This window comes from Malus domestica, chromosome 02, assembly GCF_042453785.1.
Source record: "Malus domestica chromosome 02, GDT2T_hap1".
In the NCBI taxonomy this organism is placed as follows: Eukaryota; Viridiplantae; Streptophyta; class Magnoliopsida; order Rosales; family Rosaceae; genus Malus; species Malus domestica.
The window spans coordinates 20340070-20356147 of NC_091662.1; the positions used below are offsets into that span (position 1 = coordinate 20340070).

Genomic DNA, 16078 nt, shown 5'->3' on the forward strand with positions numbered 1-16078 from the left:
AAGTACTCATTCGAAAGAGCGCCGGTAGAGTGTTTCTTTGTAGTAGAGGAAGCGAGGTGCTCGTCGACGTATTTCAGAGCGGTGTCTAGGATCATTTGGAAGTTTTCCAGACTCCAAGTAGTCAATCAATGGTTGTCTCCATTCTTCAACATCGACTGGAAGTACCGAGATGACATTTGTATCATCTAGTAGCATTTCGGTGGCGAGGGGGATGACCCATCTTTGGCAAACTGGCACATCTGCAGCTTCGTCTTCTCCTAGTATCATACTCGAGGCTAGGTTAGTGAGAGCGTCTGCCATTTGATTTTCTTTTCTCGGCACATGTTCTAGTGTTACGGCCTCGAACTTTTGTAGCAGCTGAGTCGCCAGTCGGAAGTACGGAACGAGATCATCTTTCCTCACCTCATATTCAGTCAAGAGTTGACTAATTATGAGCTTGGAGTCGCCATATACCTCAAGGGTTGTGATTTCCATGTTGATCGCCATTTGGAGCCCGATGATTAGTGCTTGGTACTCAGCGACGTTGTTGGAGCACAATTCGCTTAGTTGGAATGAATAAGGTAGTATTTGCCTTTGTGGCGACATGAATACTACTCCTGCCCCCGCTCCGTCTGCTCGTGCGGATCCGTCGAAAAACATCGTCCATCTCGGGAATATGTCAATGTAGAATACCTCATTGTCAGGCAAGTCGTCTGAGATTTTCCAATCGGCTGGGATTGGATGATCGGCAAGGAAGTCTGCTAATGCTTGTCCCTTAACGGCTTTAGCTGGGACGTAAATGATCTCGTATTGATTGAGAATCAACGCCCATTTAGCTAGTCGCCCTGTCAAGACTGGCTTGGACATGACGTACTTAACCGGGTCAGCTTTAGCAACCAAGTGGATGGTGTAAGCATGCATGTAATGTCTGAGCTTCTGGATGGCAAACACCAAGGCAAGGCACATTTTTTCTATTGGGGAGTAGTTCAACTCAGCGCCGGTGAGTGTTCGACTCAGGTAGTAAAGCGCTCATTCTTTCTGGAATTCGTTTTCCTGTGCCAAGAGTGCTCCCACTGAACTTTCCTGAGCGGCGATGTACAATATGAGTGGTTTCCCGGGCACATGCGCCCCCATGACAGGTGGACTTGATAAATATTTTTTTATGCTTTCAAAAGCATTGTGGCACGCTTCGTCCCATACGAACGGAACATCATTTTTCATGAGTCGGCTAAACGGTTGACAACGCCCTGCAAGGTTGGAGATGAAGCGTCTGATGAAGGCTAGTCGTCCTTGTAGACTTTTCAGCTCGTGCAGGTTTCTTGGCTCGGGCATGTTTTGAATGGCCTTGATTTTTGATTGGTCCACTTCAATGCCACGGTGCTTGACAATGAAGCCGAGGAACTTTCCGGAGGTGACGCCAAACGCACATTTTAACGGGTTCATCTTGAGGTTGTATTTTCGCAGCCTTTCGAACACTACTCGCAAATCCTTCAAGTGATCTGATCTTTTCTTTGTTTTGACCACCACATCATCCACATAACATTCTACGTTCTTGTGTAGCATGTCATTGAAGATTTTCTGCATTGCTCGTTGATATGTAGCTCCAACGTTCTTTAGACCAAAGGGCATCACCTTGTAACAGTAGATACCTTTTGGAGTGCGGAATGCTGTTAGTTCCTCGTCTTCGAGAGCCATACGAATTTGATTGTATCCAGAAGAGCCGTCCATGAATGACAGTGCCTCGTGGCCAGTGGTTGCGTCCACCATGATTTCGATGATTGGCAAGGGGAAGTCGTCATTCAGACAAGCGTCGTTGAGGTCCCGGAAGTCTACGCAAACACGTATTTGCCCAGATTTCTTAAGGACGATGACGATGTTGGAGATCCATTTGGGGTATTGCACCTCTCGAATGAATCCTGCTTCGATTAGCTTGTCAATCTCTGCCTCGATTTGTGGAATGAGCTCGGATCGATAGCGCCTTTGAGTTTGCTTTATTGGTCGTGTTCCAGGCTTGACTGCAAGATGATGCACAGCGATGACAGGGTCAAGGCCGGGCATTTCTTTGTAAGTCCAGGCAAAGACGTCTTTGTACTCTGATAGCAGTTGGTAGTACTCATCTATCTCGTCTGCTCTTAGCAGTGCACTTACAAAGATAGGTTTTTATTCCTCTTCTGTGCCCAAGTTGAGCTCCTTGAGATCATCAACCGTGGATTGCCCCCCATCCTTAAGTTGCGGTGGCGCAGCAGTGACATCTTCTTCGGGGATCTCATCTTCTCTGCTTTCTTGGATCGTGATGTGGAAGACATCTTGGAATTCCTCTTCGGTGTCGTCCTCTTGGGCTGGTCGGCATGAAGATTGTCCAGTATGGATGATGGTGCGCCTTCTTACTTTTAGTGGTCCATTTGTGTCCACCTCCAAGATTGCTTGGCGCTTCATCCTTGAAGGAATCGAGCTTCGAATATCACATTTTTCTGCTATCGTGTCGAGCTTTTCTTCCTTTGACGTTGTCTTCCTATTTTTAGAAAACTTCTTGTTGTCTTCAAGTCTTTCCAAAGCTGACTGACGAGGAAGAGAGCTAGTCGTGTTGCTTTGCTTCTTAGGTTTTGACAACCTTTCAAAAACAGAGCTTTGGGATGCTGGCATGTTAAGTCTCTTGAAGACGAAGGTTCGGTTTTGACCACCAATGCGGTTAAGTGCTGACATTCTGGGTCTTGAACGATTCATCCTATCGAAGACTGACGTCCAAGGGGTGGATTTAGGCTCATCATGATCTTGTTCAATACTCACGCTGATGTGTTGAGTGCTAGCATTTTTCGCTTTGCTTGAAATCTTCACGGGTGCATTTGGTGTGAAGCCTAGTCCAGCTTTGTTGTTATCAACTCCGTAACCGTGCTTCTTCAACTTCTTTTGAGTCTCGGTGAGGTCACGTTCTTTATTGTTAACGGTGTTTGAAACCTTATTTCCATGATTCGAAGAAGAAGCGAAGTCGTAGCCAGCTTTCGACATGAGTTTATAGGCGTTTGGATCAAAACCTTCTTCGGTCCTCTGGGTTGGGAGAAAGCTTGGTTCCACCCCCTTTGGTAGAGCTTTTATGAAGCCTTGTGGTAGTCTTGCGACCTTAGTGCCGCCTAGCTGTGTCAGAGGTAAAACTGCATTCGTCTTGAGCAACTTTACATTATCCATATGCCTCTGTGCATCGGCTTTGTTTGCTCCAGTTTCGAACGGAGATTGACCATTCTTTCTTCTCGACATCGGGATGTATCGGAAGACGGGTGTGTTTGGTCCATTTGAGGGCGTCCTACTCCCCTTTGTTGTTGCACGTTTAGCCAGTTCATTATCGTTCTTGCTTGAGGACGGCGTAACTTCTTCTTCTTGCTTCTTGGGCATGGCTTGTCGCTCCTTCTTTTTAGGTGTTGCTTTGCCCGTGGATTTGATCTCTTTTGGAAGGGCTTCGGGCACCATGTCTTCATCCATGTAGAACTTGGCGTCTGCGAAATGTGATTCGGCTTCAGTGAATGGTTTGGTGTCGCCATAGATCACCTTCACTCCTTCTCGGTAGAATTTTAAGCATTGGTGAAGGGTGGACGGTATTACTCCATTCGCATGGATCCAAGGCCTTCCTAAGAGTAAGCCGTAGGAAGTTATTGCATCAATCACGTGGAATATCGTGCTCGACTTGAGTTCACCAATAGTCATCTCCACTCGGATCATGCCCATCGCTCTTTGTCCTCCTTGATTAAAACCTTGGATTAGTAGACGACTTAGGGACAGTTCATCCGCCTTGATGCCGATTGTAGTCATTGTCGACTTTGGCATGATGTTTATGGCTGATCCACCATCCACAAGCATGCGGTTGACTTTGTGCCCCTTTACATACCCAGAGACGAAGAGAGGACGGTTGTGAGGCTTGGATCCTAGCAGCAAGTCTTCATCGGTGAAATGGATTGCGTCCTCGATGGCACAACATGTGGCACATTCATGTGGCCGAGGCTTCAAGCCTTCGTTCTTGCTTTCTTGCACTTCGTGTTCATTGGGACTTTCCAAGACAGCTGCTAATGCTATTCGCATCTTCTTTGGTAATCGTAACGCTTCCTCAATGCTAAAGTGTGTTGGCAAACCTTCTTCGAGCGTGAAAGTTTTTTCTCCCTCAGTGGTGATATCTTTGCCTTTTGAAGGTTCTTCCATTTCTACTTCGACCATATGGCATGCAGCGATAGTGCACTGTTGGAAGAAGTCATTCGGGAAGTACTCGTACAATGAGACAGGAATGCGTGGCTCTGGCTTCCTACTGTTGCGGCGACGGTGTTTTCTCACTTGTTCCACCTTTGGTCTTATGGCTTGTGGTTTTGGTTTCCTTGTTTTTTTGTAGGTCACCAATGTCCATCCTTCATCATCATCGGTATACGCATCTTGTTCGTTTGCCCCCGGCGATGGTTGTGTAGAAGGCGCCGTGTAGCTTGCACATTGATAGGAATGGTCGGGTGTCGTTTGGAGAGGCACGGGATCGAAGGATCCGAACGCCACCGTAGTAGTATGTGTTGCGGCTGTGTCCTCAAGGTCTAGCTCGATTCTCCCTTGTTGTGCTAGCTTCATAATGAGTTCTTTGAGGACGAAGCACTTGCCCACATGATGGCTTACGATACGATGGTACTTGCAGTACCTAGGATCGTTCGTTCGATTCATTTCTTCAGGGCGCTTGCACTCTGGTAACTCAATTACCTTCTTTTCCAGCAAGTCATCTAACATCGCATCCACGTCTGAGTCAGGAAAAGGGTACGTCTTTTGCTCCAACTCTCTCAAGGTGTTTTTATACTTGTCTTGGGTGCGAGGAGGCTCACTTCTCTTTGTCTCCTTTGCCTTGGTCTTGGAGGAAATCTTGATAGGCGCAGAGGTGGTCTTGATAGGCGCAGATGGGGTTTTGATGGGGGTAGTGTTGACAGTAAAAGTTTCCTTGGCAGGCTTTTTCCAGTCTTGTCCACACTCGGGGCGAACACCTTATCATTCTTGAAGTGGGTGATCGGCTCATTCTTTCCGTGATTGGCGATACTCAGCTCCATGTCGTGGGAACGCGTTGCCAGCTCCTCAAACGTTCTTGGTTTTATGCCTTGGAGAATGTAATGTAACCCCCAGTGCATGCCTTGAACACACATCTCAATGGCAGAGGTTTCAGAAAGCCGATCTTTGCAATCCAGACTTAATGAACGCCATCTATTGATGTAGTCGACGACGGGTTCCTCCTTCCACTGTTTCGTACTGGTCAGCTCCAGCATGCTTACGGTGCGGCGCGTGCTGTAGAAGCGGTTGAGGAATTCCTTTTCTAGCTGATCCCAACTGTTGATAGACTCGGGCTCGAGGTCGGTGTACCAGTCAAAGGCGTTACTTTTCAGCGAGTGCACGAACTGCTTGACGAGGTAGTCTCCTTCTGTTCCAGCATTGTTGCAGGTTTCAATGAAGTGGGCGACATGTTGCTTCGGGTTCCCCTTTCCATCGAACTGCATAAACTTTGGTGGTTGATAACCCCTTAGCATCTTCAAAGCGTCAATCTTCTTGGAGTAGGGCTTTGAGTATAGTACGGAATCATGTGAGCTTCCTTCATACTGCGCCTTGATGGTGTTGGCGATCATCTCCTGCAGCTGCTGGATAGAGAGAGACCCCATGAGCGTCGCCGCTTGGTCTGGCTTCAGCGTCTCTTCGACGTTCTCCACTGGAGGTTCCTCATCCTCGTCGTTTTCCCTCTTTACTGGATTATCCCCTTGCCTGACTTTCTCATCGGGCTTCGCATCTAGTTGGTTAACGAGTGCTGCGATTTACAGGTCTTTTTCCTCCACAGTCCTTGTGAGTTTTGCGATTGTTTCACTCATCTGAGCCAGCTGCTCCTCAATTGAAGTCGTTCCAGCAACCATGACTTGCATAGCTATGCCGCTGCTTGAGTCGGCACCAGAAAGTAAGGATTCAGAGTACTTCCTCTGGCTTTCCTCTCTTGGCGCCCTGAGCGAGGCCAGGGTGATCACCGATTTGTGCCTCGGGTGCTCTTGTGCCTTCGGCGGAGTTGATGCAGGGGCGGAAGAGGCGGCAGAAAGAGCTTTCGCCTTGCTTCGAGTTATGATGCCTGAAGTGACGCCCCCTGTCGTGATGACGCTCTTGTTTCTTGCATTGGTAGCGAGAACAACTTGGGCCTTCCTTGACGCCATTTGTGCTTGTTGCGGATTCAAAGATAGAGATGAGAGGTAGAGACTAATCCCACCGGGCGTGCCAAATTTGTAAACACGGAAATTCCTGCGATGAATGAGACAAGAACACGTGTACAAAATAATATTTGTATTAATGATTTAGGGGTTACAATCTCTTTTACAAATTTATCCTCTGATTCTATCTTTGAAACGTGTAGATGTAGTGTTGTTGATCCAAGGGCCGTCGAGGCTTGATCTTGGACGAACAGTTGATGAATGATGAACACCTTCTTCAAGGGCCGTCGGGGCTTGATCTTGAATTGGTGGAAGTTCTTCAAGGGGGGCGTTAGGGCTTGATCTTGAAGGAGGATTTCACGAAGAACGAAGAGGGCTTTTTTGATCCTTCGGGATTTGCTTGAGAGCTTCAGAGTTTCGAGGCTTCAAGGCTTTGGTGTGGTGTGAATTCTCTTCCAATTTGGGAGTAGAGAAAGTGTATGCCAAAATCCTCCTTGATTCTTTGATGGAGGAGCCTATTTATAGGCTTTGGAAATGAATCACCACCATCCATTTGTTTTGGTGGATGTTGTAGGTGAATTTTGGTGGGTGTTGTAGGTGAAACTTGGGTGGATGTTGTAGGTGAAACTTGGGTGAATGTTGTAGGTGAAGTGAATGAAGGTTGTAATTTTAATACAATGGTCAACATTTATTACACTAAAATTTCAACGTTTACAAATGTAATCTTAATGCAATGGCTAACATTTATGCCACCGAAATTTTAATGTCTACACCTTGAAACTAGGGAGTTATCATATCCAAGCAGTCATCTCTAACAAATGCCTACTTGAATTCTCATATTTTATTTTGGAATAATATTATTCATCACTAAAAGTGTCTCTATTTACCGTCTCTAATATTATTCAATTCTATCTATACAAGAGTAGCCCTCACTGTCTTAATAGGCTTTTGGTTTATTGAGCTAGGAATGAATGACATATGTCTGAGTTGAGTGAGCAGAAGCGAGTCACTAACTCGCAATCTTGAACCACAACTGGACGTGCCAATAACAATTTTCCAAAACAATATTGCTTTTACTATATTGAGACGGCTAATTTGTTCTCTTGTGATTTCTTTGGTGAGAAAAATCAAAGTTCAGTTTGATATGATCATCGTCAACAAACAAACAATGATATCATTTATCTCCCGACCTCTTTTTTGTTTAGGAAACAGAGAGACATTCTGTTTGGTTGATGAGAAAATCGACTGTACAGTTCAATCTGGTTTTGATGATTCGTACCACGGGAAAAAGGATACGAAATTACTAGGCTTGGTTTTGAATAAATAGAAAAACAGACTAATGCCATGCCAGGAATTAGGTTAGCGGCAGTCGTCTAAGTATTGTATTAGGTGTGGCCTCGTAAAGGGTCTCTTAACCAAGGTTCTAGAAAACGTTAGGCGCTAGTCGGACGGTGGGTTGAAGCCTAGCACCTAAGCAACTAGGCATGGGCCTAAGTGAGAATTGCGACTTAAACAAGTGCCTAGATGGGTCTAGACGGTTTAGTCGGGCACCTAGGTGGGCTAAGAGGACGCCTAAATAGGTCTAGGCGCCATTTTTTAGTTTTCAAACGCTTAGGAATTAATCGTGGCAATGACCAGCCGCCTGGCACCTAGGCGGGAATTCAATCAATTATTCAATACCGTCTACGGACGCATGTATGACAAGTTAAATCAGGCACACACACCAAACACAATTTCTCAGAAGTGTCCAAATGGAAAGCCAATATTGAGGCACATCAAATAATTGAATTGTTAGAGAGGACGGCCCCTCTCCAAAGAACACATAATGACAGGCAATAAACGTCTAAGATGCAAAACAAACTAACACCACGATTAAAACATACGTCGAATCGGCATAGAAGAAAACTCCTTACACTTTGAAGCTTTCCCAGCATGTTCCGGACTACTTGTCAAATGATGCCGGTACAAGACCGAAGACAACTGTATGCTTGACGCTTTCCCACCTTTTCCGTTCTGCATGCTCCGCCAAAGCTTGATGATTTTTTTTTTTTTTACCTAAAGTATGTTATGCTGCCGTACTGTCAATCTGGACTATTAATTACAGTTTCTTGTTGAATGTGTGCTCTGATTAACAGTGTAGATAACATAGCGTGCCAGATATCTGAGAAAAGAATATTACCTTTCTCGAACTTCTTGCAAAATAATCTTAACGATTCAATGTTCCTGCAACTTATTAGCCAGGACACAAACTAATAGTTTATAATAGAATGCATTCTTCCCCAAGCATTTAAAGAAAGTTTAACAACGAGCCAAGCGTATTCTTGCCTTCGTGTAGAACTTAATTTGGCAGGGCATGAGAATGATTACAGGAAATAAATGAATTGTCATGAAAAGCAAATCATCTAGTTTCTGCCAGAGCACTGCTGTTATACATTCTACTTATGCAAATGCTATCAATCTTTACTTACGCTACTTGCATACCGGAAAAGTCCAACCTTGCATTTGGACTATGAAATCATCATCTTTGTCATAATTCACCTACTAAACAAAGACAATCTGCAGTGTTCAAAAACCATATCATGCACAACGACAAAAACCATATCATGCACAACGAAATGTGTCATAAAAGATGAAGGAGTTACTTGAGATAGTTTTAAGTTATAACATACGTATAACGACAAACAGGTCTTTCAAAATCGGACAGGTAAAGTCTGTAACAAAAGAAATTGACAACAAAAGGAAGATATATGAATAAATGTCTACAAGTTTTTCAGTTTCCGCTTTATTAAGTACTTCTATATTCATCGTCTTTCAACAAAAGAAGAAAACCAAACAGTTAATAAGGACCCTAAATGGGGAGAGAACAAAATGCTAGAGAGATTCATATAAAAATATCTCTTCGGTTAACTATGTCATTTAGGGGGAAACAGTAAACTACTCTAAGGTAGAAACTACAAAGAAACATAACACTTAAGTTTATTTCTCCTGTAATATACCAAATTCCTATTATGATTTTTCATTCATTCCTTGAAGATTCAAACGTGGAATGTAAAGCCCGGCAGAACATATAACTTGAGCACCTCAGATGTCATGTGTATTAATGACAATATAAACCAGAAAGTAAAAGAAAACTGAAGAGCGAACCTGATATGCAAGAATGATCAGTCATTGACTCTAAGCAACAAAACGGCATGCAGGGTTAGTCTTGCCGTTGAGCTGCGTGACATACTTAAGCTGGTTCTAAAAGGTCAGAGGGCAGAGAGCTGCAAAATTAACCATAAAACCGCAGCAGAAGAATTTGATGGACATCAATTCTACACAATGCATTTTATGAAATACTAATAAGTTATTACACAAAAACAAACTGTGATTCACTTCATGTAGTAGTAAGGAACCAAACTATCCTGTGGTATTTTATTGATTGCATGGCAATAATACACGTTCACCAATTAGCATATGCTCTATCAGCCATGAATTCTACAACGCTGTAGCTCCAACAATTACATTCCAAGAAAAAAATAAAGAGATGGTCCTCGTTTTCGCTCAATACAGCATGGAGTGCTTAGAAAACAATGTCCCCCAGCCACAAAACTTCTTCACCGTAGTTCACAAGGTTTCCTCCTCATATGGCATTACATCATTATGATATATGGAAAAACGATACAGGGGCAATGACAGAAATGTTAAAAACAATCATATGAATTATAATGAACAAGAATTCAAAGGGGTCGACCACACAATCAAAAGAATTTTATCATCCAGAAGCCTTCTTCCCACCAGAGTAGTAACTGAGGTACCACCGAACAAATTTCTTCAGCCCTGTCTGCAGATCTGTTGTGGGCTTATACCCAAGTTCCCTCTGAGCGGAACTGATGTTTGCGTGCGTAAACTGAACATCCCCATTACGCGGCAACTTCATTATATTTCTCTTAGCCTTTACCTTCAAAAGCCTCTCCAAAATGGTCACAAGATCCGTAACTGGCACAGGCGATGTGTTCCCCAAATTGAAAACCCGCAATTGGGCAGGCCCCTTCTTCTTTCCCCCACTCCCAGTACTCTTCTCAGCAGTATCCAATGACGCCAAGCATCCCTTCACAATATCATCAATGTAGGTAAAATCCCTCGCAACGGTGCCATGATTAGCCGCCTCAAAGATTGGAATGGTTTTCCCCTTCAATATATCCCTCGTGAAAAAGAAGTATGCCATATCAGGCCTTCCCCAGGGGCCATAAACAGTAAAGAACCGTAACCCGGTAAGGGAAAGGCCATAGATATGGTTGTAAGTGTGCGCAATTTCCTCACCGGCTTTCTTGGTAGCGGCATAGAGACTAGCCGGCTGGTCAGTCCGGTCTCTTTCCGAAAAGGGTACCTTAGTATTCAAACCATAAACAGAACTAGAACTTGCCCAAACAATTGCAGGTTGTGGATTTGCATTTTTACAAACTTCAAGAAGATTAACAAGACCAGCTATATTACTATGAACATATGAGCCTGGGTTTTCCATGGCATACCTCACACCGGCTTGGGCGGCCAAATGCATCACATGGGTGAACGCCACCACCTCGAAGAGCTTGCTCAGCAAAGTGACGTCGTTTATGTCGCCTTCCACAATGAACACCCCACTCCGCTCCAAAAGCGCTTGCCGAGCCCTCTTCAACGAAGGGTCGTAGTAGTCATTGAAGCAATCCAGACCAAGGACCCCGTCTCCGCGGCGTTTGAGCGCCGCCGACACGTGAGTCCCGACAAAGCCCGCCGCGCCGGTGACGAGGACCGAGATTCCGTGGCGGGAACGGACTCTGGCGGATGACCTGACCCGTTTTTCCCAGGCGGGTCCGCCCCAGTTGTAGGTTCTGAGAGAGCGGCGGGAGGGATCGGATGGCAGAGAATTGGAGGACGGCGAGCGGAAGAAGAAGATCAAGATCATGCCGAGGAAGACGAAGGACCAGAACGTGAGCTTGGCGAGCGAGCCGTGCCAGCGGAGGCGGTGAATATACGGCGACTTGTCCATCTTGAACTTTCCGGGCGTCGACGGACTGTTGTCGAGATGGGTCATCTTCAATGGCGAATGCGTGCAAAACCCAGGTCTCGGATTACTGAATTTCGGCCGGGAAGCTTGGGATTCGGGTCCGCTTCAGGGTTTGACGAACTGGGGTCGTCGAGATTTCTTCTGAATATGGCGGCGGCGGCGGTTGCAGATAAGAAAAAGTAAGCTCCTTTCAGCTCCTTTCCATGTTGTGATTTGGTAAAGGGGGAATTTCTGGTTTCTTGGAGAGATGGGTTGGTGGCGGTGGCAGCAGTTTCTCTTCTTTTATGCAGAAAGAGTAAAAAACAAAGTTCAAAGATTTTGATTTGGGTTAATGATTTGTGTTTAATCCCCGTTTAGAGAGAGAAAGAGAGGAGAGAGAGAGAGATGGAGAACAGAGGACAAAGAACTGCAATATTTAATGGAGATCAAACAAGACAAAACAAGTGTTTAAATTTAATTAAAATCGGTTAATCTGATGGTGGTTTTCTGCAAAGATAGCTTGTTTTGGTTTTATTTTTCAGTTGATAGATTTGGGGCTCATTTTTGCAAACAATTCAGAGATGATTGTTCTGAATCAAAAGAAAGAAATTTCAAATATTATGGTTTTTTTGTTTGTTTTTAGGCTGTCAAAATTCAAAGTTTAGTTTAATGGAGGAAGGAGAAAGGTGGTTTACCCAAATTTGAAGGTGGAAGTTTAACATTTGATTGGATAGGAACACCTCTAAATTTTTGCCCCCATTTATTTTGGGGGGCGGCATTTTTGTGTGGGAGTTGTCTCTATATTTGGGTTGATGGTGTGGATGACATTTTTTTCTCTTTTTGCTCGCTTGGGATTTTGACTCAATGAGGCTAATTATAAACAGGTTTTTAGGGTCCGGTTGTTGTGCTAGATGGCATTGCGCCTTAGGGCTAGGATAGGATTAACGGAGACTTGGAAGACATAACTTGTAACCTATGTATAAGGATGAATTAGGTAACACACCCTATTGTGAATTCATAAACACAACAAAAAACGGACTGAACTCAAGTCTATTTTAATTAGCCACAAGCTATCCCATCCAACTCACCAAACAGAGCCTTAAGGCATCAAAGATGCAAATGTAAAAGTTATACTTACATTTCATTTTTACATTTGTCAAACTCTAATGGGAGATATGCAAATTTGGTCTCATTTGGAGGAATTCACCTTCAAAAGATATATGAATTTTTATTTACATCTTTTAGTCAAGATGGGTGTTTACCATCTCTCACATTATAAGAGAAAATTTTCATTGTGTCGAGAACACGAGTGGTACACCACGTATCATTTTATAAGTGGAGGGAGTTTTATTTTTTAAGTTGTTAATTTTTTAACACAAGTATCTCACCAGTTGTATAGTGACACGTAGTGTACCACTTCGTATTTTGGGTACACTAAAAAATCTCTCCCACTAGAGAGCTTTCCGACCTAAAAAAATAATGTAAAACGCCATTCCAAAGCAATTTACATCTTTCATTGGAGATGTTCTTTGTCACAGCCCGTCCCGAATTAAAGTTATCGATAACATAAATTGACGAAATTGCCCTTGAACGGTTGGTGGTAGTGTGTGTAAATGGGCTAAGGTTTGGACTCAATCAAAATTTTAAAGTTTTAGTTGTTTGGTTGGTGACCCAATTTGGACCACACACACATAAAAGTACCTTTCTCTCTCTTCTCTTCGTGCTCTCTCCCTCGGACTCACTCTCTCTCCTTTTCTCTCGTATGGATTAACAACAAACTAGACGAAAGTTTGCAGATCGAGGGTTTAAAGGACACCATTGTGTTTCTGAGGTTCATACGAGTTGAATGGTACCATTTTTAGGTAAGAACTTCTTCGAAAACTCGTGAAAACCCTAACCCGATTTATGTCACTATTCATGCAATCGTAAAATCGTGTGTTTTTGGGGATTTCAAGCTTACAGGTAACTTAAGGAGGTCCTCACAAGGCTCGAAGTGGTTCATTGGAAGAATTTGGATGTCAGATTATCGAGAATGACGGGTTTTAAGATTTGCCGGAATATCGAAGCTTTTTCCAGCTAGTTTCTAGGGTTTCAGGGGCTCGAGTTAGGTATGGTTTTGTTCGTATTGGTGAGATCTTCAAATTGGTTCAAAATTCATGGAATTTGGTTAAGAAATGAAGAAGATAAGGTTTTGAAATAAATTCCAGAAACCAGCGAAGTCACCGGCGTCCAGCGACTCGTCAGAGAAGACAAGGGCATATTCCATCAATTTTGACGGAATATGCTAACGGCATTAGATGACACCGTTAATAATTGACAGTATATGCTTGCTTTTGAACGGAATATTCCTAACGGCGTTGCCGCCGTCAGTGTGCTTGGCACGTGCCCGCACGTGGGCGAAGCGTCTGGCCATGCTTTGGCCGGCGCGTGGCGGCACGTGGGTGGTCAAAAAATGTTTCTAAAAATATGGGGATGTTCGTGAGGTTGTGTAGATCACTTTGGTATATTCAAACATCCCATTGATGTTTGAGCAATGTATGAGAAATTATTAGCTAGTATTGGTTATGTGCTTTAAATTAACGTTTTTATAGTTGTTTCACATATAGGAGAGACTTATCCCGAGGACAAGCGCAGTCAAGGGCGACTTGGGGGCTACGACCATTCGACATACCAGTGAGTGGGCTTTTGGTTTTCAGTATATATTAATATACTTGATATTTTCCCAGAATATGCATTTAAATGAGTTATGCTTTGAAAATGCCATGCCTATTGATTTATGCTTAAACCATGAGTTAGAATTGTATGCATAAATATAATTGTGGTGTTATGGACACTCAGGTAAGCCCAGGTAAGTTTATGAATTGTGAATGTGAATAACGGTTGTGACTAATTGAGAAGCATAGAGCTCATAAATCTGCACCCCGATGTTAGTGATTAGCCAGAGATATGGCACATGCTTGTATATAATGTCACATTCCGCACCCTATGCTCACATTGGATCCAATTTAGGTGCATAGTCCTGTCGTACAGACCATCATAGGTGGTTCCGACTCGTAGGTGACTAGCGATTTATCGCCCAGCTATCATGAAAGCATAGTATTGAGCATAATTATATTACACTCAGTCTTGTCATACATACCCTTTTAATGGTTCTGACTTGTGTGCAGTGTAGTGCCATATAGGTCATTTGTAGTTACTCCAGCTAGATTGACTAATGAGTTATGATTTCAGCCGTACAGACTTCTGCAGGGGTTCCGGCTAATATGTTATTTTCCATGAATTTATTCTCACCTGAATTACTTATTCTATTTTATGTTTTGACATGGCATACTTATGAATATGGTTATGTGAAGCATGATTTAAATTGAGATATATATATATATATATATATATATATATATATATATATGCATATGTTTATATTTTATTTCTGGGAAAATTATACAGGTTTTACGGCGAGGGGTTAGAACTTTTGAGAAATGAAATGATTTTTGAAAAGCTTTGCTTTTGCCCACTCACATTTTCTTTTTTGCCCCCCTCCAGGTTTTAGGTAGACTTGCTGTTGGTGGCGTACAAGGATCTCGGCGGTTTTGACAAAATAAAATATTTGTAGGACATCTTCTGGTACTGTATAACGTACTTGTCCTACTGGACTGCACCTAGACTTTCTATGCACTGATTAGGCGTATTTACACTTGTATTTCACTCATAGCACTTCCTGTTTATAAGTGTACATTAGTAGCTTTCGGTTTTTATTTATTTGTATATTTCTTATCTTTATTGCTTTCGCACTGTGCACATGGCTACGTCACCCTCACGTGACGGCCAGCATGTCTCGATCTCGATCGGAGTGTGTCATTCTTAGCTCCTAAATGCAAAATAAACCAAAAGAAAAAATAACTGATTTTTAGTTTCTGTTTTCTTTTTTGAAATAAACAGTTTTTTTTTTTTTTGATGAACGGTTTTTTAGTTTCTCTTTATTGAAAGAGAAGTGATTTATCTACAATTTTTTTCCTTTGACGCCTATGTTTATTTTCTAGATTTGAATAGAATTAATTAAAAGAATTTTTATTGCACTCCACATCTCACAATATCTTAACGCAGTAATATATTGTTATAAGAACTATGGTATTTTATGTGAGATATATATACATGCCGCTTCATTTACATATAAAATGTGAATAATAAGTCAAATGTGCTTGAAAAAGAAACACTAATGTGCATAGAAAAATGTATGGCGGAGAACTTAGTCAACAAAAATAGGAATTTGGTTTATGGTGTCTCTTAAGTTGGAAATTTCAACTTTATATTTTGGGTATGGAGCTACCTCGCTTTACGGAGACTGATTCTCATTAATATACACTAGATCCCTATATAATAAGCTTTGCATGGTTATTATCCTTTGCATCAGCGTCTGAGATCTCTCTTATCATACACAAGCACACACACAGATCAAGCACACACTCACGTACACACAGATTCAAATGGAGCGTTCAATGCGTCTTGTTTCAATCGCTTTCGTTTTTGTCCTGCTTTTGGCCGCTACCGGTAATTATACCTCTTTTTAATAATTAATTTTTTATGATGTTTCGATTAAAGCATCTTATCCAACAAAAAAATTTGATCCTTAGAGATGGGGCCAATGGGTGTTAAGGCAAGGACTGAGTCAAGCAAGGCAGTTGAGGGAAAGATCTGTGAGTTTCCGAGCACATTGTTCAAGGGGTTGTGCTTTTCGTCTAACAATTGTAAACACACCTGCAGAAAGGAGCAATTCACCAGAGGCAAATGTAGTCTCCTCACCCGTACATGCATGTGCACAAAAAAGTGCTAATTAATTTGTTAAAAAGAAATGTAATCTGTGTAGAGACCGTGCTTGTGTAATGTGATGGATTGATATGACCCTGTATCC

At 42.8% G+C, this 16078-nt stretch overlaps 1 protein-coding gene across 1 annotated transcript; it reads right to left on the minus strand.

Moving 5' to 3' along the window:
• Window positions 1–9545: 9545 nt before the first annotated feature.
• On the minus strand, window positions 9546–12013 carry LOC103418498 (UDP-glucuronate 4-epimerase 3). The gene has a single exon (XM_008356622.4). The coding sequence runs from the start codon at window positions 11215–11217 to the stop codon at window positions 9919–9921; it is 1299 nt and encodes a 432-aa protein (XP_008354844.2). The 5' UTR covers window positions 11218–12013; the 3' UTR covers window positions 9546–9918.
• Window positions 12014–16078: the final 4065 nt, after the last annotated feature.